Source organism: Planococcus citri, chromosome 2, assembly GCF_950023065.1.
Source record: "Planococcus citri chromosome 2, ihPlaCitr1.1, whole genome shotgun sequence".
NCBI classification, from domain to species: Eukaryota; Metazoa; Arthropoda; class Insecta; order Hemiptera; family Pseudococcidae; genus Planococcus; species Planococcus citri.
The window spans coordinates 8,399,342-8,424,289 of NC_088678.1; the positions used below are offsets into that span (position 1 = coordinate 8,399,342).

The following is a 24,948-nucleotide window of genomic DNA, read 5'->3' on the forward strand; positions in this document are numbered from 1 at the left end:
CTTTCAAATCGGGTAGTGTGAGTTCGAGAGATTCAAAGGAAAAGAAAGCAAAACAAATTATGGAAATATTCTTGGTACTTTATTGTAACTTAATACAGTTCCACTTTACTCTTCTTAGGTGTACCTATGTTAGAAAGTGAACATTTTTCACTCTATTCTGGTTTTATAAAATGACTTAAGATAACGATAAAAATATGCAGGTAAATAATGAATCGTTGTAAAAATATCAAATAGGTAGGTATATACTCATAAAAGGTGAACATTTTTCACTCAATTCTGGTTTTATAAAATGACCAAACTTAAGATAACGATAAAAATAAGTATGTAGGTAAATAAATCGTTATAAAAATATCAAATAGGTATAAACTCACAAACTTGAAAATTTAAAAATATCAAACGTCAATATATTAAAACAGTTCTATAAAATAGACAGATAGGTATCATTAAAACTAGGTGGGAAAAAATTAAATCATAGATAATAAGTTGTCAGGAACAAACTCGTCAGAATAGTAAAATTAAAATATGCAAAATTCAGGATGAGAAAAATCAAAATTAACAGATGGTTTGATCAATGCTTATCAAGAGCACCCGAGACTGAACTTCGTTTCAAAATCAAATGTGAAGGGCTAATCGGGCGACCAAATTGACTTCGGGCTAGATTTCGGATTCGAGGGCGAGTTTTGCTTACTCGATGGTGCATTTTGAGGACTGGAGGGCGAGTGCTGCGAACTGCTGATAGGACTGTTTCGCGGACTGGTCGGCGAAGACATCGGTCCATCCGGTAAGCTGGGTGTATACCTCGACGAAGAAATTCTCCCTGGAGCGAAACATGGCGATGTAGGTGAATACATTGGACTGGTAGGCAAATACGAAGGACTCGCTGGACTGAAAGACGGCGATGTAGGTGAATATGAAGGACTGGTTGGCGAATACGTAGGACTGCTAGGTGAATACGAAGGGCTCGTTGGAAAGTAAGACGGCGATGTAGGTGTATATGAAGAACTGATTGGCGAATACGGAGGACTGGTAGGCGAATACATAGGACTGGTAGGCGAATACGAAGGACTGATAGGCGAATTCGGAGGACTCGCTGGACTGAAAGACGGCGATGTAGGTGTATATGAAGGACTGATTGGCGAATACGAAGGACTGCTAGGTGAATACGAAGGGCTCGTTGGAGAGTAAGACGGCGACGTCGGCGAATACGAAAGACTGGTAGGTGAATACGAAGGGCTCGTTGGAGTGTAAGACGGCGACGTTGGCGAATACGAAGGACTGGTAGGTGAATACGAAGGGCTCGTTGGAGTGTAAGATGGCGACGTCGGCGAGTACGACGGTGAAGTTGGAGAGTACACACGAGAGGTCGGAGTGTACGTAGGAGACGATGGAGAGTATGATCCTGGAGATGTTGGAATGCAAAGAGGAGACGTTCGAACATCTGGAAGCCATCCTGGTGGCAATGAACGAAACATTTCAGCATACACACGCACACGCGCATGCAAACTTTGATCGGTCAACAAAGATAAACGAGACATTAAAGCACACCTAAGCAGAGACCCTGGATCCCTCGACGAAGAAGTACGAGGTGCAGATTTTAAATCATTCGAACGCGAAGGAGCTGCCTGCGAATTTCCTGACGATCCCGAAGTCAGCACTTTGGCACACCTTGACACCTTCGAGTTGGATGCTGAAGAAGAATACGAATACGACGAACCAGCCCAATAATTCTGCGACAAGGACGATGATTTGTTCTTTTTCCTACACGAAGCTCGTATCTGGGAAAGTCTCTCAGAATAAGATGTTTTCTCCGGCTGAGCGAATTCACGATTAGGGGCTTCAAACGATTTCATCCGTGTACTTTGTTCCAGTTTTAGTGATTTTTTCTTCGGCTGAGCGATTTTTCGATTCGCAGCTTTTAACGTCCAATTCATTCGCGTACTTTCGTCCACTTTGAGTAATTCTAAGGCGAAAGGATGAGTTTCAGGAGATGTACTGCAGGTCGCAATTGCTGGCTGTTCTTCTTCTTCGAGCTCGTTTTGTAAGATGAGTGGACGAGTTTCAGGAGACGTACTGGTCGCAATTGCTGGCTGTTGTGGGAGCTCGTTTATTTCTAAAGGTAGTGATACTGGAGTTAAGTCGATGATGATTTCTGCAGGGTTACAGATTACTAAACCATTTCTTGAATTAGCCACTTTGACGGGTTTTTTCTGATGAACGAACTTCGGTAACCGAGTCAGTTTGATGGCGAATCGTTTGCAGAGACCTGTGTAACAGATAAATTATGCGAATGAGTTTCTCAAATAATTATAATTCAAAGTTCAAAGAAATAAAATAGAATAGTTAGATTAGTAGATAAACGTATAATGAGGAATACTCGAGTATTAATTTTTACCCATAAAGTACTGTTTTAGTATGATAATATTCAACTCGCGATCTTTTCGTTTTTCTAGCAAATTGATTAAAATACGATTCAAACAGATCAAAATATTTTTCAACTCGTTCGATTGATATTTCCATAACGTCCCGTTCGTACAAACGAATTCTTCGCAAATATAGGTGCATGCACAGAAGAACGAATAGAAATTATTGAACATGTGAATAAGTTACCAGAAACAGGATAAAAGCTAAGTACGTAGTTAGTGTTTGCTGTGTCTGTCTAGATCAGTATAAGTACCTGAATTGATACGTTCGATTTCATTTTTGTAAAAGAGTAAATTTTTACGAACTGCATGAACCCAACGAACAGATAACTTTTTTCGATCTTCTCGACTTAGTTTTCTTTTCAGTTTATCGAATTTATTCCACAAGAATACGACTTCTTCGGCCAGTACGACTATTCAACAGAATGAAATCAGTTTATTGGGCCCAGAGAATAATATTGTAACACTTTATTAATATTGATATAATTGATCGAATTATAATTGTACCTATCAACTTACGTCTTTGTGGCATTTTGTATGTTGAAATTGAAACACGGTCGATTGATATTTTAAATCCTCATCCACGTACACGGTGAACTAATTTACGTTATAAAATTACGATAACGTGCACAACTTACGAGTATTATCAGTAATCACTCTCGTAGTTTGAGTTCTAAAACGAAAGTAACGTACAACGACGCGATCTCCTCTCCGGGAAATTTCAATACACGTGTTATCAGTAAGTAGATAACAAAAACACTTAACGTTGAGCGAACCAATCAGAAATTCAGAATCCACGAAGACAACATCTGATTGGTGGATTGGATCGAGATAAATAGTTTCGTTTGCATTTGACGTGTGTTTGATCGTGAGATAGATTGCACTAATGCACTTACGTCAGCAGTTGAATTAAATATGTTGAATAATTACCTAATTAGAATAATTAGTTTAATTTGGATGATTCGGATTTTGAATGAAATTAATGAATATCGAATAAACTAAAAATAATTTTATCATTTTAAACTGAAAAAATAAAAATTCTGGCGCGAACTGGATCAGTGTTGGGGGCCCTTGGAGGATGCACCGAATGGAGTTCTCAAAATTTTATCCCCTCTCCCTTTAAAATTGTTCTCAAATTCTCGATCCTGTTTCTTTCTCAGGTTCGTTATATTTGAAATGTAAATTGTGCAATTGATTTTTTTTTTTTGGTCTTTTTATTGAGTTTCGCAAATATTAGATAACCAAGTTGACAGGAACAAAATTGGAGTTGTTTTTTTTTTTTTTGTAGGGGAAATGAAAATTTGCCTTGAGAAAAAAATACCAATTTTTCCGAATAAAATTACGAGTTTTTAAATTGAAATAAACGATGAAATGACAATTTTTCTAATTGATATAATTCGCATCGAGGCTCATAAAAAATTGTTGATCCGAGCAAATTAAGCGAGGTCAAAAGATTTTGAAAATTCGTATTTCGAGAGGTAAAAAAGCAATGTTTTTTAAAAGGGGAAATTTTTTATTTTTTTATCTCAAAATTTTAGAATTTGAATGATGGGCTTTTAAAAATTTTAATTTTGAAAATGAAAAGCAAACAGGCTCGAGCAGGGTGAAATCAAAAAGCTATAGTTTCGAGAAGTAGAAAAACAATGTTTTTTGTGCTGAAAAATGTGTTGGGTTTTTTTGGGGGGAGGGAGGTTTACACATTTGAATACCTAATAGATTATTATAATAATTCGATCTCAATTTTGGAAAAAAACTCGGAGGCCCAAACGAAGCGAGAGCAAAAAAATCCAAAAATTTGTATTTTTAAAAGAAGCATTGTCTAAAATCCTCATTATCAAAATTTCAGCTGCATAAACTGATTGTTCGATTTACGCTTTTAACTAAACGATTTTCAGTTAAATTAAATTTATTTTAAAAATCCGCTGATTTTACCATTTCCAGCCATTATGGAACCTCGTGGGTTCCATTTTTTATTTCCCTAGAATTTGTAGATTTCTGTTGAAGGCGCAGAAATTGATTTGGCCTGTTAAAAACGGAGTCCTGGTTTTATTGTGGACTGTTTAAAGTCTTTTCACAATTAGAGCTATTCTGGGGAGTACCTACTTGACTTACCTACGAGTATTATGTTTTTTGATCAGCATATTTCAAGTAGGGCACAAAATTCGTTCAGTATGAATTATAATACAGCATACAACATTGTAAGTATAAAGTACCTATAATTATCATTTTCTCGTTCCTTGTCAAGTTGTAGCTCGTTTTTGTTCTCGAAAATTTAGATTTTCATTTACAAAAAAAGACAAAACTGAAACTGAAGCTAAAAGTAATGGAAGAACCAAAATTGAAACTGTAAATTGAAGAAATTGAATAATTAACAGTTTAGGAAAACTGAAATCAGTTTACTTCCAGTCCTAATTTTAACTTTATTTTTATTTTATTTTTTCGAGTTCATAGTTCTAGTTCCAATTTCAGTTCTATTTCATTCAAGTCCCAGTTTCAGTTCTACTTCAATTTTTCAGTTGTGCACATTTTTACGACTTTTCTTTGGAAAAGTGGAGTACTGATCATTTTTTAAAAATATTATTATTATTTTTACAGTTTCGAATGTTTATTTTAGGTATTACAAATTGAAATGAGGATTCGTTGAATAAAACTTGAACTAAAATGGAGAACTTGAAACTATAGAACTGAAACTAGAACTGAAATGAGAAAAACTGAAACCGAAAACTGAAAAAAATAGAACTGAAACTAAAAACTGAAAACTTGAACTTAAAACTAAAAGTTTTGCCATCTCTGCAATTGATGCCCATATTATTTCTTCATTATTTTTGAGTTTAAATTTGAAAATTGAAGTTTTAGTTGCCAAGTGGCAAATTAGTGTACGAAAATTCATCAAGAAAAGAAAAATTCATCTTTTTTCATTTCTTTATTTGAACTTCAAGAAATTATGAAAACTGAAACTAAAAACTTTAACTGAAAAAAGCAAAACTGAAACTGAAAACTGAAAACTTGAACTGAAATGTCAAAGTTTTGCCATCACCGAATTTCTGTTTCAGTGCAATTTTTTGTTTCTAGTTTCGGTTCCAGTTTTTGTTCCAGTTTTTCTCTTTCTGCCCCCATTTCATTTTTTTCTTCACTGAAAATGAAAACTGAAACTTGAAATGCTCAAGGTGTCATAGGAAACTTGGAGGGAAATTGTTATATTCTCTTGCATATTTTTGCGCTGGGATCATATTTTTACCAAGAAATTCTATACTGTACTCAAAAACGTAAATGGAGGCTGGGATTGATCCCTGCAGAGGACTTCAAGCTAAAGACCATTTATGCATTTGTACTTGTAGGTACTTTGTCATTTAGGAAAGGAAGAGGAGAGCAAAATCATTTTTGGTGAGAGTTTTTCTTAATAATCCTTCCTCCCTTTCGAAATAAAACTTCTTCGAATCTCCAAACAATGTTGGTCTCTTTGCATGGAGCCTCTCCCCCCCCCCGTCCATCAATTTAAAAAGTCGAGAAAGAAAACTAAAAAAAAATGTTTGAAAATTTCTCATTTTCGTTCAAAACCCTTGTAAATACCCTAACTCCCCTTTTCATGGATTGAGTAAGTATACAACCTCTCAAAGTTTGAAAATAACCCCTCAAAAAATAGAATTCAGCGAACATTTTGTAAAATTTCTGTATCAACATTTTTGTACATACATAATTATTCCTTTTTCGCGAAAAAATTTTTTTCATGGAAGGTTTCAATTTCTGTATTTATCTGAATTTTTTCTAATTTTTTGAAACAAAAACGATCGCAATGTTTCCTCTGTACCTCATTTTCTTGAAAAGAAGATCACCTATTAGGAAGAATTCCGATTCTGACATGCAAATGAAGAATTTTCAAGAAAATTGCTTCCTTTTCTATTTTTAATTTTTTTTGGTAGATTTTTTCCAATATTTGAGGGCTCACGAAGTGGAACATTGTCTTGGGAATTGAGATAAGTTTTTTCCTTGAAAATGCGATTGTTTGAATGAATTCAGATCCAGAAATTGGAGAATTTTCAAAAAAATTGGACACACTTTAGATTCATTCCATTTTATTGTATTTTTCTTCTTATTTTTTTGGGGGGAGGGGGGTGGAGAAGAAGGCTCCGCATGAAAGAGAACCGAAAATGCATGGGAGACTGGAGGATGTTTGTCTTTGAAAATGCGATTGATTTGAAAGAATTCTGAAGCAGAAATGGGAAATTTTTGGACAAATTATTGTTCTATTTCTGTTTTTTTGGAGGGCTTCCCAGTAAGACCCGATTTTTCAGTAGGAGGGCTAAAATTTTCATTTTTAAAATAATCTTCTGGGGAAGATGATGTTTAAAAAAAATTTGCAACAAAATTTCATATATATAGGTAAATATATTATACCGAACTACCAATTCCTAAACAGCTTTTCTGACATTTTCCATGATTACCTACTTGATTCACTCCATTTTTGTGGATTTTCATTTTCATCTGTTAACACTATTAAAATTTTTTTTTTGGTAGGTAACTTATATCAGTGCAAATGAGTAAGTTCTTGAAATATCAGCTACATTATTAAAAAATTTATTTTTTTGTGCAAGATAGGAATTCAAAATTCAGCATAAATGTAGGTATACTCGTAGATACCTAAGTACAAAAATTATTAGGATAAGAATCGGTCTATCCATCGAGTCAGCATTTTCCACTAGGTAAACATTTCTTATAGTTTGCATCTTATTTTGTTCCTAATCCTTTACCCTTTGACACAATTACCGACGATACTGTTGTAAATACGCAACTCCATGCGAAATTCGTGATGAATCCTTCATACACTGTGGAATCGCTTAGTGTCCAACTTTTGGCGGATAGAGCTTCAAATGCTCTAGCGCTCTGAGTGGCTGGTAAAAGGTAACTGAAATGTCGTAAAACATCAGGCATTCCTTGTAAAGGCCACATCGTCCCTAGGTACGTGTGAAAAAAAATATAAGTATACTTAATTGAAACACAAATGAAGGAGATGGTGAAATATTATTATAAGGATAGGTATTTTTTAAGCTCAAGTTCATGCTGCCCATTCTGAACATGTATCAGTATCAGGTATATTATTCTGAAGAGATAGTTGATGTCCTTACCACATAATAAGAATATTGCAAACGTTGTGCCAATACCCATAAAAGTAGCTTGTTGTTCGTTGGTGCTAATAACTGCTATGAGAAATCCTGAGTACAAAAATTAAGAAATAAACATAAAATGCGAACCAATTCCAAAATTTTTGATTTTTCGGTACAGATACCAAAATCAAAATCAGTAGGTATACTTACCGAGGGACATGCCACAACCACCAGCGAAACCCAGAAGCAGTATTATCGAGATTAAATTCCCTTCTAGAGGATTGTCATAAGCGACGAATAACACCAACATCATGAAAGTGGTTTGCATAGTTAAAACAAGCCATTGAATGATCGTTAGTGAAACTGCGATTTCAAGTACTGTCATTCCTGTGGTGAAAAAAAAAAAACATCTTGTCATCAATTTTGAACAATTTTCTCGAGCATGCTTATTCGTAATATTGTCATCCAATTTTGATTTCATTTTCGAGCAACCTCATTTGATATCAATCAGATCGGTTGGAAAAGTAAAATTACTTACTAAGTATATTCATACCTGAAATCAAATTTCGATCCAACGAACCGGTAGTTCTCTCCATCATTATGGATTCTATCGTGAAAGTCATTGGTAAATAAAACTGAAACCTAGAAATTCAGGAAAATTTAACTAACATAGGCTCAAATTGGATTACACTTCAACGAGACCGCAATACTGTGACACTCAATAATGGTATTAACTTACGCTGCGAGTATATTCGATGCTATAGAATGTCTAAATGTGGGATTACTGCCGCCGTAGACTGATTTCTCCATCTACATACAACATATGTATTTGAATTTTTATCTAAATTCGATGATGCTATAGATAGTTACTTATTCTACAAAATAATCTTTTAAGCAAAGAATTAAAATACGAATCGGTATTTTACGTACTTTAATAGGCTCACTAGCGATTGTAGCTGACCAACGACAATCGTGAAACAATTCTTGAAGAAATTCCACGCATTTGCTCCAAGCATCTCTTTTTATTAGACCACCAATATATTGATCTAAATCAAAGAACAAAGCAGGTCAGTTGAAACTAAACTGGGTACTCAGTGATCCCTTTCTTAATTATAATCGATATCAGTGTGGTCCACCTTCAAGATTTATCTGGAGATTGAAATATTTTTTATATTTTCTCAAAAGTGTTGAAAAATCTCAAGAAAATTCAAAAATTCTCAAAAAAGAAAAAAAAATTAGAAACATGGTAGAGCGGGAAAATAACGTAAAAAAGTGAGGGCGAAAAAAAATTGGCACATCAACTTTTTCTTCGGGAATATGTTCAGATGAACCCCCTGAACTACCAAAAAAAAAACTGACCCTCCTACACCTGGAGGCCCTGGAGCTAATTTTTTTAGGAGGCTAAAACCGGTTGCGATTCATGTTTTTTGCGTTTTACTCCGCAAATATTGGGTTTACGATAAAAAGTACCATAACAAAAAATGTTCCCCTTCAAATTCTCTACAATTTGATACTACGTTCGATACCCATCCCTCAAGAGGGGTGTCTGAAAAAAGGGGTGGAAAGAGTAGGTGTTTCAAAAAAGGTCAGTCCAATAAATTGATCAAAGTTACCACTTAGAATCATTCGTTTTCGCTCTAATTTTTTTTACAAAGTCTACTCACCCAACTACAGGGTGTTCCAGAATAACCTTTCACATTTTGGTGAGCACTGATCTGCGTTCAAATGGTGTTAGGGGAATGGTAAAAGCGGTTCCAGGTAGCCAACACATGCCGAATTATGTTTCAGTATTAATTTTTTACCATGGAGAAGTGGACGGCTGTGCAGCGCGCTTTTATTGTAAAGGCCTTTTTCAAAAATAATGACTCTTACATTAGTGCAATTCGTGCCTTCCGCAAACATTTTAAACTTACCGGTAAAAGTGAAGTGCCATCGAGGCCAACAGTGAAATTATGGGTAAAAAACTTCGAGAAAACCGCTCATGCTTGTAAAAATAAGCCTACAGGTCGGAAAAGATCAGTAAGAACGCCAGAAACAACGGACCGAGTAAGGCATTCAGTACAGACTACCCCTACCACTTCAATACGTAAACGAGCGTTAAATTTAAAAATCAAACCAACTTCTCTGCAACGAATTTTATCTGAAGACCTCAGTTTCCATCCATATAAGATTTTAATCATTCAAAAGTTACAAAAAACTGATTTTGTGAGAAGAAAATCATTTGCCGAGGATATGCTTACAAGAATTGATACTGGTGAGATTCCATTGAACTCGTTACTCTTTACTGATGAAGCTCATTTTTATCTAAACGGTGATGTGAATAAACAAAATATGCGCTACTGGTCGACAGAGAATCCGATGATAATACACGAGAAACCTCTACACTCCGCTAAGTTGACTGTTTGGATGGGCGTGGCTAAATTCGGTATAGTGGGACCGTATGTGTTTGATGAAACGGTGAACGGTGAGAGGTATCGCAAAATGTTAAACGAGTTTCTCATTCCTGAATTGAAACGCAGACACAAGTATAGAGTTACTTGGTTCCAACAGGATGGCGCTACCTGTCATTCCGCAACGGACACGATTTCTTTATTGCGTGAGCATTTTGGTCATCGAATAATTTCGCTGAACACAGAAATTTCATGGCCACCTCGATCCCCTGATTTTTCAGCATGTGATTTTTTTTTATGGGGTTACCTCAAGTCAAAAGTATATCAAGATGATCCTAGGACTCTGAAACAGCTCCTAGATAATATTATTCGTGAATCAAGACTGATTAGAAGAGAAATGCTCAACAAAGTGTTCAATAATTTTAAAAAACGTTTGGTCGATTGTGTCAAAAATGATGGAAAACATCTTGGTGGAATAATTTTTAAAACTTAATTTATAATGAAAACTCAAATATATGGTCTAAAAACGGCACATTTCTACTTCATTTTGGTTATAAAAAAATTTCCGTAACCATTTTTCTCTCAGAGCTACTAATAAAACAAAAGTGAAAGGTTATTCTGGAACACCCTGTATTAGTCACACCACCATTGATTGGTCTTCATCCCTCCCTGGGGGTTGGTGGGGGATGCTTGATTTTTCTAGTAACACACAACTGAATCATATATATTTGAAAAACGAATCTGGACATGCGATATATCGAATAGTATGTTTTCGAGGTCGCTGAGTACGAATATGAACTTATTTTCTGGGTCCCAGCCCCCAATGACCCTCTGTACCCTAACAAGGGGGCGAAAATGTCAAAAAAATCATCAAAAAGTCAAGTGATACATCAAATGGAATGTTTTTGAGGTCGCCAAGCACAAATATGAACTTATTTTTTGAGTCCTGCCCCACAATGTCTCTCTGTGCCCCAGAAAAAGGGCCAAAATTTTGAAAAATCATGAAAAGTCGTGTGATACACCAAATTGTATGTTTTCGGGATTCTATTTTGAAATGCACGGTTGCCGCTTATTATCATTGCGGTTATTAGAATAATTCGCTTAATTAGAATGGAAAGTCGTTGAGACGGAACGGTTGTAACTCTTTACATTGAAAAATTTCGCTTTATGCGGTAATCGAAGGTGAATAAAGTCGGTTAATGGAATGGGAAAAACCTAACCTAACCGAACCTTAAGAGTTTTGACCAATAGGTTGAATGATTTTCAGAAAATCACCAAAAATTTCAAAAAAGTGTCGTTCTTTTACCTAAAAATTACAAAAATTCTCACTTTTCGAAAAAAAATACGAAAAATTGTCGTTTCTTTGCCAAGAATTCCCAAAATTGCCACATTTTTGCTTTTTGAATAAATTCTGGCAATTGCTGAAGATTTTATTTTTTTTCCAAAAATTCAAAAGTCTCGCATGTTTTTGCTAAAATTGTCATTCTTGCTTTTCGCCAAAAATTTTCCACCTTTTTATACCTACGCTTTTAGGTAGCATTAATGAATATGCAGTATACATATGTACAAGTTTAATAATAATAAATCACTTTTTTTTAATTTTTCGTTTATTGGAATACTTCAGTTAATAGAATAGCAACCACTCCGTCCCAAACCCGTCCACATTAGGCGGCAACCACTGTACTCATTATTTTTATTTAAGTATCATTCCAGCAAAAAAAACATTATAAATAATTAATTTCATTTAAATTTCACATAAAAAAATAATTCGAGTGGCACGTACCTAGGCAAAATTTGAAAATAGAAATTAGTTGGATGATTATCTGTACATTTTATTTCGATGAAATTCGACAACACGGTAAAAGTCCTAGTTCCATTTCAGTTTCTATTAAAAAATTATCAAAAACTGGTAGGTGAGTGAGCGTTTAAAAAAAATCTTGAAAAAATGTAAAATGTTTTGTTTGCAAAATGATCGGTCAAACTTTTTGAATATAGCGATCCCGATAATACCTTGGTAATACCTCCACCTCTCCCCTTCTCCCTCCAAAAGTTACTCCAGTCAGTGTTTTTGAGATGAATTTACAGAATTATTTTAATTTTGGCCCTTTTTCTGGGGCACAGAGAGATATTGTGGGGCGAGACTCAAAAATAAGTTCATATTTGTGCTCGATGGTGACCTTAAAAACATTCCATTTGATATATCACTTGACTTTTTGATGACTTTTTGAAATTTTGGCCTCCTTGTTAGGGCACAGAGGGTCATTGGGGGGTGGGACCCAAAAAATAAGTTCATATTCGTAATTAGCGACCTCGACATACAACTCGATATATCACTCGATTTTTTCACGATTTTTCAAAATTAGAGAGACTTTGAGGAGTTGGACCCAGAAAATAAGTTGTTATTTGTATTCAGCGACCTCAAAAACATACCTACTATTCGATATATCGCATGTCCAGATTCGTTTTTCAAATATATGATTCAGTTGTGTGTTACTAGAAAAATCAAGCATCCCCCACCAACCCCCAGGGAGGGATGAAGACCAATCAATGGTGGTGTGACTAATAGTTGGGTGAGTAGACTTTGTAAAAAAAATTAGAGCGAAAACGAATGATTCTAAGTGGTAACTTTGATCAATTTATTGGACTGACCTTTTTTGAAACACCTACTCTTTCCGCCCCTTTTTTTAGACACCCCTCTTGAGGGATGGGTATCGAACGTAGTATCAAATTGTAGAGAATTTGAAGGGGATCATTTTTTATCATGGTACTTTTTATCGTAAACCTAATATTTGCGGAGTAAAACGCAAAAAACATGAATCGCAACCGGTTTTAGCCTCCAAAAAAAATTAGCTCCAAGCCTCCAGGTATAGGAGGGTCGGTTTTTTTTGGTAGTTCAGGGGGTTCATCTGAACACATTCCCGAAGAAAAAATTAATGTGCCAATTTTTTCCTTTTTAAAACCGCTATTTGCCTGGTCTATCACCTAAAAAATTCAAATCGTACTTTTGTTGACGAAATTTTATCTACTTATAATTAATTGAAGAATTAATTAGAAGCAGGACGTAATTATATTTTACGAATTCAGACGTTTTATGAATGAGTAAAATGTGTAAGCAGGTAGCCAGATAGGAACTAATTGGAATTTTTATTTCGGCTTTGTTGTTTCTCTGTACCTACTGCCTATTTTTAAAAAAATTGTGGTTTTTCTCTCCTTTCACTACCCAAACCCAACCTGTTTTGAGAAAAATTACCCAATCCAAAATGAAAATATTTGAGCTACCTACTCAGCATTTAAAAATTTGCAAATTATTTATGTTTGAATAAATTCGTGTTTTAAAAAATTTTTCTTCGCAAATCCTCTCTCTCCAGGGGCACCTGAGTAACTTTCGACTCAAAATGAAGGTCTTTGCTGAATTTGATCAAAACCCACCAACTTTTTTTTTGGCGATCTACTCTCATTTACTTACTGGACATATCCAGCCATATTTGGATATTGCTCAATTCATAAGCAATTTCGGTCACGTTTTTTCCATCGAGTCGTTCATGCAACGAAGCTGTGAAATTTTTCCGGAAATATATCAAACCCCAAGCTTTATTCTTTTTTACAGCTTTTCTGGCCTCGTTCATATCGTAATATTCAGTCTATAAATAACACGAATAAACATAACTTGAGTGATATTACTATTTTATATAACGAGAAACAAGATAAACAATTCTAGATTGTCTAACCAACTCGTATGTTTTTTGCTCCATTTTTTTCAAAAATCTACAACTGAGTGGAGTGGAAAAATTGCATCCTTTGAGTGGTATCGTTTCGCAATTTGAGATTTGGGGAACTTCTTCATTGATTACAGCTAATTTCAACTCGGTAGGATCGTTGCCCACGCATGCGCAGAATAAACAGCAGTTCAAAATTGGAATAAGTATCACGACTAGTACGGTTCTGTAAAATATTAAATGTTGGTTAATGGTTATTTTCGGGTCTAAACTTTATTCATTTCTTATTGCGGAGACAAGAAATGAGTTGAGACTTGAGGAGTGAGGTGTTGGATAATGACGCTCTCAAGTATATTTTTGAGGAGGAGGAGGAGGGGATCAGAAGAGTAAATTTTCTTATTCGCAGTTTCGTTTTTCTACGTCCTAAATGAAATGATTTCAATTTGTTGTTTTCAATGCACATTTCTTGCTAAAATTTCGATGTGAAATTGTCTAAAAAAAAAAATAATACCATCATTTTTCAACCACTCGAACTCTTTTTATCTTTATTTTAACACCATCTTTTGTTTTCTCATGATTTCAGACCCATTCAAAAAGAAGAAGAAGAAAGTAAACAACGCTGCAAGACTATGAAAAATTGAATTTTTATGCACTGCTCGGTTGGACAATGAAAGTGAAGAATTACGTCGAGCAAATAAATCTTGACATTTTGGACGAAGGCGAAGGTTATACCAGCTCGTAGGTATGATATAGGTGTAAAATTACCACACATTTTGCAATTTTGAACATAATTAAAATTAACCAGTAACGAAGAAATTATACAAATATTCATGAAGCATCAAGTACGATGAAATTGAAATCGTACTAGAAATGTGAATTACCTACCTGCGGATAATTCTCGCGTAAAGTGCTAAAATAATCAAGAATTAATTACCACCTTCTTGCACAAAACATATACAACCTACTCTATGTGTTTCCTCATGTTTATGATTTTCTCCCAAAATGTTTAAAATCTTTACAAAGGAGGATTTTAGACTGAACATAGAAAAAAAAAAAAACGTTCAAAAATACCCCAATGAGCCAAAGTTGAAAAGTTGAATTTGATTTTTCGATTTTTGGAAATTTAAAAAAAATATTTGTTAAGAAAAAAAAAAGTCAAAATGATGGGATCAAAATATGGAGATAGAAAGCTGAAATTGAATTTAATACCTAAGTTTTGACCTCCTTGATTAATCAATTTATGGCGATTTCGAATTGTTTTGGGACCTTTTGCAGATTTTAAAATTTCCCAGAGTTGGAAAAATTGTCATGAAAAGGGCCAAATTATAATTCAACTTCTGTAAAGATACTACTCGTGAGATTGGAAGTCAAGCCAAAACCAATGGTGATAATTCAAGTTTATGCGCCAACAGCGGAAAGCAGTACAGCGGAAAGCAGTAGCTACAGCGGAAATCAACAACTTCTACAATGACCTAGAAGAAGTGATGAGCTGCTCGAAAAACAATGATGTTGTGTTTTTGATGGGAGACTTCAATGCCAAAGTTGGGAAGGATCATGGCAGCCAAGTTGCAGGGAGATACGTGCTTGGAGAGCAGAATGAAAGAGGTGAAATGCTCGTAGAGTTTGCTGAAAGACACGATCTAGTAATATGCAATACCTGGTTCAAGCAGCATGAAAGAAGATTATACACATGGGTCAGTCCTGGAGATTGAGTCAGAAACCAGATAGACTATATACTTGTAAAAAGAAGATTCAGGAACACAGTGAAGAACTGTCACACATATCCTGGTGCTGACTGCAACTCTGACCACAAACTACTGGCTGCAAAATGCCAGCTAGTCTTGAAGAGCCGGAAGAAGAGCAAAGAACGATACCGACAACTTGACATTGCAAAAATCAAATCAAAAGAAGTTCAAAAGAAATTCCAAGAAGAACTGGAAAAGCAAAAGGAAGACAAGTTGGAAGAAGAACAAGGTATCGAGGAAAAGTGGCAAACATGGAAGCGAAAAGTTAAAATAGCAGCAGAAAAGTCTATTCCATTCAAAGGAAGAAGAAAACACAAACCATGGCTGACTCAAGAGATACTGGATCTGATGGAAGAACGAAGAAAAGAAAACAGACCAAGTAACAAATACACGGTGAAAATAATCAGATCATGGGAATGTGCAGAATGGCCAAAAACAAGTGGTATGAGGAGAAGTGCCAAGAAATAGAAGAGCTGGAGAAAAGGCACAACTCTAGAGAAATGCATACCAAAGTGAAGCAGATGATGGCTGCCCACAAGAAGAGGAGAAGCGGAATAGCATATATGCGAGGAAAAGACAGAAAGTACTGTGTCAACAATCAAGAAACTGAAGAGGTCTGGATCAGCTACATACAAGAATTGTATGCAGATGATACACGTCCGGCTCAGATTGAAGTTTCATCCACAGAAGAGGCACCACGAATTGAAATGTGGGAGCTGAGGAATGCGGTGAAGCGAGCCAGAAACCACAAAGCAGTGGGGGAAGATCTCATACCAGCAGACTTGATTAAACATCTAACACCAGAGTATGAAAAAGAGCTGCTGAAGATAATAAACAAAATATACGATGAAGGCACGCTGCCTAAGGACTTCAAAGCAGTAAACTTTGTACCAATACCAAAAAAGAACAACTCGCAAAAATGCTCTGAATATAGAACTATCGCACTGATGAGCCACGCACTGAAGCTACTACTCTCCATCATAAATGCCAGAATTGAAAAGAAGATAGATGAAAATCTAAGTGAAACACAATATGGCTTTGTAGCGAAAAAAGGGACGAGAGATGTAATTGCCCTGCTGAAAGTGATCATTCAAAGAGCACTGAATGCAAATAGGGAAATCATTGCTGGCATCGTCGATTATGAAAAAGCATTTGATTGTGTCAACCATGAGAAGATGTTGGAGATCCTGAAAAAATACAATATCAATGACAAAGACCTGCAAATATTCAAGAACCTGTACCCGATTGGCAAATTTCTGGTGATATCTGACTACTCATTTCTGCAGTCAGAAATTGCCATTTTGACAGTCAGATTCGCAGTCTGACTACAATCAACCAATTAGAAACAAGTATTTTTTTGATATTCCAAGATGGCGCTGACTCGTCAGAACACTGAGTGGAGATCTGAGCGTGGATCTGACTAGTCAGATCCACACTCAGAACCACAGTCAGATATTGCCGTTTTGGCAGTCAGAAAATACATTCTGACTGATATGTGGTCATATCCCTATTCAGATTGTCTAAAAAGTGCCACTTTGCCAACCGGGTACTGGGAGCAAAGCGCTAACATCAAGATTGGAACTGAGTACTCAGAGAACGGATGTGGAATAAAGAGAGGTGTGAGGCAAGGATGCCCCCTCTCACCCAGATTGTTCAATGTGTATGCAGAAGAAATAACGAGGGAAGCGCGAATTGAACAAATGGGATTCATGATCAACGGCAAGAGAATAAACGAAATAAGCTATGCAGATGACAAAGTGATCCTTGCTGGGACAGAAGCAGAGATGCAGAAAATGATCGACCGAAATTAACAGTGCAGGATTAAAATACAGAATGAAAATAAATGCAGGCAAGACCAAGGTGATGAGATTTACAAAAGGAGATGATAAAGTGGTCAAAATCAACATCAGATCACAAGAAATTGAAAATGTAAACCAATTCAGATACCTTGGAGCGCTGATAAACAATGATGGCAGAGATAATAAAGAAATTAAATCACGGATTGGAATGGCAAAAACCGCTTTCAACAACCTTGCCAATGTGCTGGGAAATCGAACGATGAGTATAGATCTGAGGAAGAGAATTATGCGATGCTACGTATGAACCGTTCTGAAGTATTCCTGCGAAACATGGACCATGAGTGCAGAATGTGAGAACAAAGTATCCGCTTTCGAGATGTGGTGCTATTGAAGGCTACTACGAATCTCATGGAAGGACTTCATTACCAACAAGGAAGTATTAGCAAGAATAGGAGAGGAGCGGAAGGTCGTAGTTGAAGATATCAAAACTAGAAAGCTAAAGTATTTAGCTCATAAAATACGAGAAAACGGTATTTTCATGCTAGCGGTACAGGGGAAAATCCAAGGAAGATCGACGAGAGGGAGGAAACGATCGGAGCTGTTAACAACAAACTCACCAGCCAACTCTCCCTGTAAGACCCTGAAAGAAACGATAAGATACGCTAGATACCGGCTAATATAGATGGACATATACGCTATCTCCTGTAAAGGAGCGCGACTTCGACGACGACGACGAATCTTCAGCAAGTTGGTAGTTTTTCAATTAGATGGTGAGGGAAAATAAAATTGAAATCAAGTACCTACCGAGTTAATTCATCTGAAGAAAAAAAATATGTTCCAAACGTCTCAGAACCAAATAAAAATTATACTTATCTAAAAAAGTCTAAAATTCATTTTCGGATTTCTGGCAAATTTTTAAAAGTTGAAAAACGAGTTAGAATAATCACTTCATTTGACACCCCCCCCTCCCCCTCCACTTCTAAAACCATGTTTTCCTTTTAGACCATTCTGAAACCTCCGGCGATTTTTCATTTTGGGTAAAAATGAATTTAGGCACTGATAGAAAATAATCACACTTGATGCATTTTCGAGTCTCGATCCTGCAAGTTGGTAGTTTTCTAGCAGATTAGAGGAGTGGGATAAAATTGAACTGGTTCAAAAAAAAAGCTTTTACATGGAAAAAGTTTTTTTTTACATTCTCAAAAAATTTTGCAAACATTCAAAAATGAACTTGAGCGATTGAAATTTTAATTGAGGGAGTTTCAAGATGTGTTCTTTCGATTTCTTGTGGTTTCGTTCAAATTAGAGGCTGTCAGTCAAAACATTTTTTTGGGATTTTATTTTTGGTCTTTTTATGTCAATTTTTCCAAAGCTGAAAAATCTAAAAGTTGCTCTATTTATAAGGTTTTAGAACGTCTCAAAACCACTATTGATCAATTCGCGAAAATAGGTACTAATTTCTGTTTTATACCTCGATTTGATCAAATCTTTGATCTTTTTGAACAAAAGTAACGAATTTTTGAAAATGTGAGCACAAATTGATCAAAAGGTTCACAGAGAGGTTACCTACATTTAACTTCATAACTGCTGAATTTCTAAACATCTGCTGAAGGCTTCAGAGTAACTCGAAATCAGCATTGATCGATTTTGGAAGTCAAAATAATAAAGTATACCTTGTCCAAATTTTAGCTCTCCAGCTCAATTTGTCAAAATTTTGAGATTTTCATTTGAAATGAGACCTTGACTTGGCAAAAACATTGTATAAAATCCAAATTCTGCATCAGAAAAACCTCGTTGAAGTGAATTTCGATGCTCTTCGAATTTTTCAGATCCGCGTAGGTATTTTATTAAAATTGAGTACTTAAAACTAAAACATTTTTCTATTATTTTAATAACTTACAATGGATTTCTCTTCATCCAGTTCAAATTTTTCGACAGTAGAGCGAACAGTACTTTTTTTGAGAATTTGAATTTCTGTTTCAGGGGTCTTTCCGTCTTTTCCCTGGGCGTGGAAAATGATGCCAAAGTCTACGAGGACAAATCAAGGTGATTTCTTCAATTAGAATTTCTCGAAGCTTGAAAATAAATTATGTGGATGTTGGAATAATACTTACTTGTAGGTAAGTAAGTATTTACTCGTATAGGTAATATGAAAATCTGTAATTTGTAGCTATGTATTTACCGTGTAATCGATGCTTTGAAGTTTAGCTCGTTCTGTGGTTTGTTTTGTGCATAGTGCTAGAAATACGTCTTCTAACGTTTCAACATTAAATTGCACCATCAACTGCTCAGGCGAATCTTCAGCTAGTAATTTTCCATCTCGCATTAAACCGATCTAGATTCCGAAATATCAATTTGATTGATTTGAACGTTGGATTTGGAATGAGCTGGAGAATGTATGGTATAAAAAATTATGCGATTGAACTTACTGTGTGTGCTTGACGAGTTTCTTCGATGTAATGAGTGGTAACAATTACTGTTTTATTTTCAGTTTGAACCATGTGCAGAAGTGTATCCCATATTCTGAGGATTGAGCAAAGAAACAATGAAATCAGAAATATCAAGATTAGAGGGTAAGTTGTGTATTCTGTAATTTTATCATAGTGAGGGACAAAATTAATGTTCACCTGACACAAAGTAATGGATCGACACCAGCAGTAGGTTCGTCTAGGATCAGTAAACGAGGATTATGTATCAATGCAACAGCAAATGAGACTCTCCTTTGCTGCCCACCGCTGCCGAATTATCATTTAATAAAATTAAAATAGACCATTATTTTCCTCGTGATTTATTCTAGCAAATGTTTTATTCACCTCATGCCTCCGAGAATTCTTGATTTTGGGGGCAGCTCGAGAAATTTGGTCAAATCCTGGATTCGTCTTTCAATTTCATAATCATCGATACCGAAAATCCGCCCATAAAACGTCATTGTTTCTCCGATGCTTAACTCACTATACAAAGCTATTTCCTAAAAAAAAAAAAAAGGAAGGAATTAGAGTTCTTGATACATCAATCTGAAAACTCCAAAATCAATCATATACAGAACTTACCTGAGGCATGTACCCTATTTCAGCTTTGGACTTGAAGTTCACCTCGATTCGACCAGAATCGAGGTTACCTCTGCCAAGAATACAGTTCAAAAGGGTGGATTTACCACATCCACTAGATCCCAGTAAGCCATATCTATAACGTACAGGAATTGGCGATTAAATAACGAAAATAAGTTTTCTTAGCAATTTTTAATTTCACTCACATTGTGCCTTCAGGTACAGTCAAACTTAATCCTTTTAGAATCGCGTTTCCTGGGTACGACTTATGCGCATTTTTTACAATTATGGCTGCTTTTTTGCCATCGTTACGCGGATTTATCACGTTCATTTCCATAATGGCTCGACCTGTGTGGTTAAAATTCGTGAATTATGGAAAAATCTCCAAAGGCTATAGGTGGATAAGTATGGTGAATTTGCCCCCAAGAGCTTCAGGGTTGATATTTGCATGGAAGGTTGGTACCCTTGAGCACCTTCCGTCACGAAAGTTTCAGACCCCCAGGACCCCCCGTTTTTGAGAAAGCCCCCCTTTTCTAAAATTACAATGAAATTTTTTTCTCAGCCCCATGTAAACCGATTTTTTTAATTTTTTGGTATGTTGTAAACATCCATAAGAGGCATCCCCACAAAAAATTTCAACCCCCTCTCCCCATATTTTCCCCTCAAAATGGCGTTTTTTAGTTTTGTTTTCCCGTTTTAGCAATGATCATGATTCGGCACAAAAATGCGAATAGCATTTTTAAATGTATTTTTGACTCCTACAAAACATATATTTTTTTCAAAAAAAAATTTTTGGTGGGCCGTGGTCAAAAATTGAAAAAACCAACAGGGGGGTTAAAAATGGATTCTGGTGTAAATCATTGTTTTTGGTAAACAAGGTGTCGTTTCCATATGAATCGAACCCCCCGAACACGAATATGACGCCCAATCTTATGCTACCCTCATCCACACCCCTCCAGCGCCTCTGCCCCCTTCTCAATTTTTACTATATCAAAAGTTCAGCTATTTTCGTAATATTGGTGTCGTTTCCAAATGAATCGAACCCCCCGAACACGAATATGACGTCCAATTTTACGCTACCCTCATCCACACCCCTCCAAAGCCTTAGCCCCCTTCTCAATTTTTACTATACGAGTATTAAAAGTTGAGCTATTTTCGTAATGTTGGTATTGTTTCCATATGGATCGAACCCCCCGAACACGAATATGACGTCCAATTTTACGCTACCCTCATCCACACCCCTCCCCAGTGCGTCTGCCCCCTACTCAATTTTCACTATATTAAATATTGAGCTATTTTCATAATGTTGGTATCGTTTCCATATGAATCGATTCCTCCGAACACGAATATGAATTCCAATTTAGCTCTACTCTCATCCATCGCCTTTCAGGCTGCAGCCAGCTCGATAATTTTTATTATTTGAAATGCTAAACCTATTTTCATAATGCTGGGTGTCATTTTGGCACGAATGGAAACCTCGAAACTTGAATGTTAAAGTTTGAACGTTGCGATGGTCATTGTTTTACGAGTTTTCAACCTTCGCGAAACATACTTTTATAAGTAATAACAACCCGAGTAATTATTTGTAGAAGATTGATCAGAGTTAGTGAAAACATTTATGGTTTAGGTGGGAGCGGAGGCACTGTATAGGGTTGTGGTTGAGGTTAGCATAAAATTGGACTTCATATTCGTATTCGATTCATATGGAAACGACACCAACATTATGAAAATAGCTCAATATTTAATATAGTGAAAATTGAGTAGGGGGCAGACGCACTGGGGAGGGGTGTGGATGAGGGTAGCGTAAAATTGGACGTCATATTCGTGTTCGGGGGGTTCGATCCATATGGAAACAATACCAACATTACGAAAATAGCTCAACTTTTAATACTCGTATAGTAAAAATTGAGAAGGGGGCTAAGGCTTTAGAGGGGTGTGGATGAGGGTAGCGTAAAATTGGACGTCGTATTCGTGTTCGGGGGGTTCGATTCATTTGGAAACGACACCAATATTACGAAAATAGCTGAACTTTTGATATAGTAAAAATTGAGAAGGGGGCAGAGGCGCTGGAGGGGTGTGGATGAGGGTAGCATAAGATTGGGCGTCATATTCGTGTTCGGGGGGTTCGATTCATATGGAAACGACACCTTGTTTACCAAAAACAATGATTTACACCAGAATCCATTTTTAACCCCCCTGTTGGTTTTTTCAATTTTTGACCACGGCCCACCAAAAATTTTTTTTTGAAAAAAATATATGTTTTGTAGGAGTCAAAAATACATTTAAAAATGCTATTCGCATTTTTGTGCCGAATCATGATCATTGCTAAAACGGGAAAACAAAACTAAAAAACGCCATTTTGAGGGGAAAATATGGGGAGAGGGGGTTGAAATTTTTTGTGGGGATGCCTCTTATGGATGTTTACAACATACCAAAAAATTAAAAAAATCGGTTTACATGGGGCTGAGAAAAAAATTTCATTGTAATTTTAGAAAAGGGGGGCTTTCTCAAAAACGGGGGGTCCTGGGGGTCTGAAACTTTCGTGACGGAAGGTGCTCAAGGGTACCAACCTTCCATGCAAATATCAACCCTGAAGCTCTCGGGGGCAAATTCACCATACTTATCCACCTATAGCCTTTACGAGAACTTGAGTAGGTAAGTAGGTACTAAGTAAATTCAGGGACATAAAATCAATCCATCATTGTAAGTACATATCATATTATTCACTTTTTGCTGAAAGTTTGTTGTACGAATATTTTTTCTTCTTTCATAATCAAAAAATCATGAAAAAAATTGATTTCTGCCATAAAAAGTTGGTAAATATTTGAAACGAGTACTCACCTTTTTAATCGCACAAAAACAAAGGTCAAAATAAAAAATAAAAAAAAGAGTTCAAGAGTAGCAGGAAATTCACAATTGTCACATCAGATTATTTTGATAATTGGATTTTGTAATAAAAATGGTATTAAAATTAAAAATCATCACACTTTTTCAATCATCAACATCTGGACGAAGTAATTAAATCTGATACTTTGTAGTACTCTATTCTGAGTACACAACAAAGCTTGTATTAAGCTAGAATTCAGTACACTTGATACACGTAGTCTGTTTGCCTCAGCAGTGACTTTGTGTACAAAATTAAGTTTAAAGAATTCTGAACGTAATTAGGTTCGAGCTAATTAACTAAAAATATTCTAATGCCCAGCTAAAAGTATAAATTTAATAAGAAAAACATTACAAATTTTTTTTTAACGGTCATAAATTAACTGGACAGGTTCACATTAATGTGCTGCGATTATTTAAAAAAAAAAAAAATCATAGTAAAATGAGTAGGTAGGTATATATTTCCTGGCTACATTGTTTCAAATCGAGTCGAAATTTTGCTTTTTTTTGACAGGAGCTGGTTGACTGCCAAGATCTACGAAATTGTTCTAAATTGGCAAAAAAATCACTTGAAAATTACCTAAAATTGATTTAAGCAATTAAGTAATAAAAATTTATTCGAAAAAATGATGAAACAAAAGGTTAACAAAAATTGAACAAAATAATTGTAAAAATGCTCAAATGCCCAAAAATGCTGGAAATGATCAAAAATTATCGAAAAATTATTCAAATGTCGTACAATTGTGAGAAAATTTTATAAATAATCAAAGAAATTGTAAAATTCACATACACATAAGTATCGCTTATAAATTATGAAATTGAAAAAAATATCGCAAAAATACTCAAATGTCGAAAAATGACAAAAATGAAGAAAAATTGATCAAAAAATATAAAAATATGTTAAAACTGCGAAAAAAATAAGTAAAGCATCATAAAAACCTCAGAATTTACAAAAAAAAAAAAATCACTCGAATGTTTACCAAAAATTGCAAGAATTTCACTAAAAGTGGGCAAAACCTTGCATTGTTTAAAACACTGTTAAAACTCGATAAAATTCCATAAAAACATCTAAATGGAGCCAAAACTCGATGAAATGTTTTATAATTGAATATTTTCCAAATTTCATTATGATTTGTCAAGATTACAGAAAATATGATGAAATTTGTCAAACTGACCTCTCAGCCATTGGAAATTACAAACTATGAAATTAGAATAAAAAGGAGGAGTATCGATAAGGCCATTTTTTGGCCCCAGACAGTTATCGACTGAACCACTCTTAAATTGTTGTAATAAATACCCCAAATACGAATCCGTGGTTAGTTGACCCAAAATGACCACTTTTTGGGGTCCAGGGGTCCCCAAAGTTGCGAATAAAACAATAATTTTTGGAACCACTGAGTATTATTTTCAAAAACTTTTTCAACGTAAAATATCTGTTTGAACCCGTTAAATATTATACGAGGCAATTTTTCCATTTTCGTTCCTCAGGGGAAGAAATTGGGGGTTTTCATTTTTGAAAAATTTTGGAACCACTATTTTGAACCTACCCTTTTGAACCCCCCTAAAAAGCTTTTTACAGTTTATTGGTATCTGAAAGACCTCCATCCTACCAAATTTTGAGCTCAATAAAATTTTGCGCTGGTACTCAAAAATCCAAATTTCCAATTTTTTGTAATTTGGACTTTTGGGAACCCCTGGATAGCTGGAAACCTGCGATTTGCGCCAAACGTAACGTTTTGAGGCATATATTCAATTACCTAGGTGAAAAAGTTTATTTAAGCTTCCTGTATATTCATAATTTTGAACCCTTTTTTTAGAGCCCCCCACTTTGGGCACCCCTGAAGAA

At 35.5% G+C, this 24,948-nt stretch overlaps 2 protein-coding genes across 4 annotated transcripts; both read right to left on the bottom strand.

The window, feature by feature from the left end:
- Positions 1 to 76: 76 nt before the first annotated feature.
- LOC135834493 (DNA-directed RNA polymerase II subunit RPB1-like) lies at positions 77 to 3,646 on the bottom strand. Of its 3 annotated transcripts, XM_065348384.1 has the most exons (4): positions 2,940 to 3,646; positions 2,675 to 2,833; positions 2,393 to 2,542; positions 77 to 2,263 (listed from the first exon to the last, which is right to left on the bottom strand). In XM_065348384.1, exons 1-4 carry the CDS (start codon positions 2,950 to 2,952, stop codon positions 627 to 629), a joined length of 1,959 nt encoding a protein of 652 aa, XP_065204456.1. In that variant the 5' UTR covers positions 2,953 to 3,646; the 3' UTR covers positions 77 to 626. The 3 variants fall into 3 exon arrangements, with proteins under 3 accessions (XP_065204456.1, XP_065204457.1, XP_065204458.1); XM_065348385.1 differs by lacking the exon at positions 2,393 to 2,542; XM_065348386.1 differs by lacking the exons at positions 2,393 to 2,542; positions 2,675 to 2,833 and having other exon boundaries at positions 2,940 to 3,645.
- Positions 3,647 to 6,974: 3,328 nt separating this feature from the next.
- On the bottom strand, positions 6,975 to 23,357 carry LOC135834485 (ABC transporter G family member 23-like). The gene is made up of 16 exons (XM_065348369.1): positions 23,061 to 23,357; positions 20,426 to 20,567; positions 20,223 to 20,355; positions 19,986 to 20,140; positions 19,800 to 19,907; positions 19,602 to 19,695; positions 19,355 to 19,507; positions 19,073 to 19,200; positions 13,641 to 13,854; positions 13,379 to 13,553; positions 8,453 to 8,568; positions 8,262 to 8,332; positions 8,076 to 8,164; positions 7,733 to 7,909; positions 7,544 to 7,630; positions 6,975 to 7,372 (listed from the first exon to the last, which is right to left on the bottom strand). Exons 2-16 carry the CDS (start codon positions 20,554 to 20,556, stop codon positions 7,146 to 7,148), a joined length of 2,058 nt encoding a protein of 685 aa, XP_065204441.1. The 5' UTR covers positions 20,557 to 20,567; positions 23,061 to 23,357; the 3' UTR covers positions 6,975 to 7,145.
- Positions 23,358 to 24,948: the final 1,591 nt, after the last annotated feature.

Bases quoted from the DNA above. Each gene is read 5' to 3' on its own strand.
- LOC135834493 (XM_065348384.1), bottom strand. The intron at 2,543-2,674 runs GTACTTATACTG...ATATTTGCGAAG, and splicing joins AATCGAACGTATCAATTCAG to AATTCGTTTGTACGAACGGG. The intron at 2,264-2,392 runs GTAAAAATTAAT...TCTGTTACACAG, and splicing joins ACTAAAACAGTACTTTATGG to GTCTCTGCAAACGATTCGCC.
- LOC135834485 (XM_065348369.1), bottom strand. From the start codon at position 20,556: ATGGAAATGAACGTGATAAATCCGCGTAACGATGGCAAAAAAGCAGCC. The intron at 20,141-20,222 runs GTAAGTTCTGTA...TTTTTTTTTTAG, and splicing joins AAATAGGGTACATGCCTCAG to GAAATAGCTTTGTATAGTGA. The intron at 8,569-13,378 runs GTAAGTAAATGA...TCTTTGATTTAG, and splicing joins AATATGGCTGGATATGTCCA to ATCAATATATTGGTGGTCTA.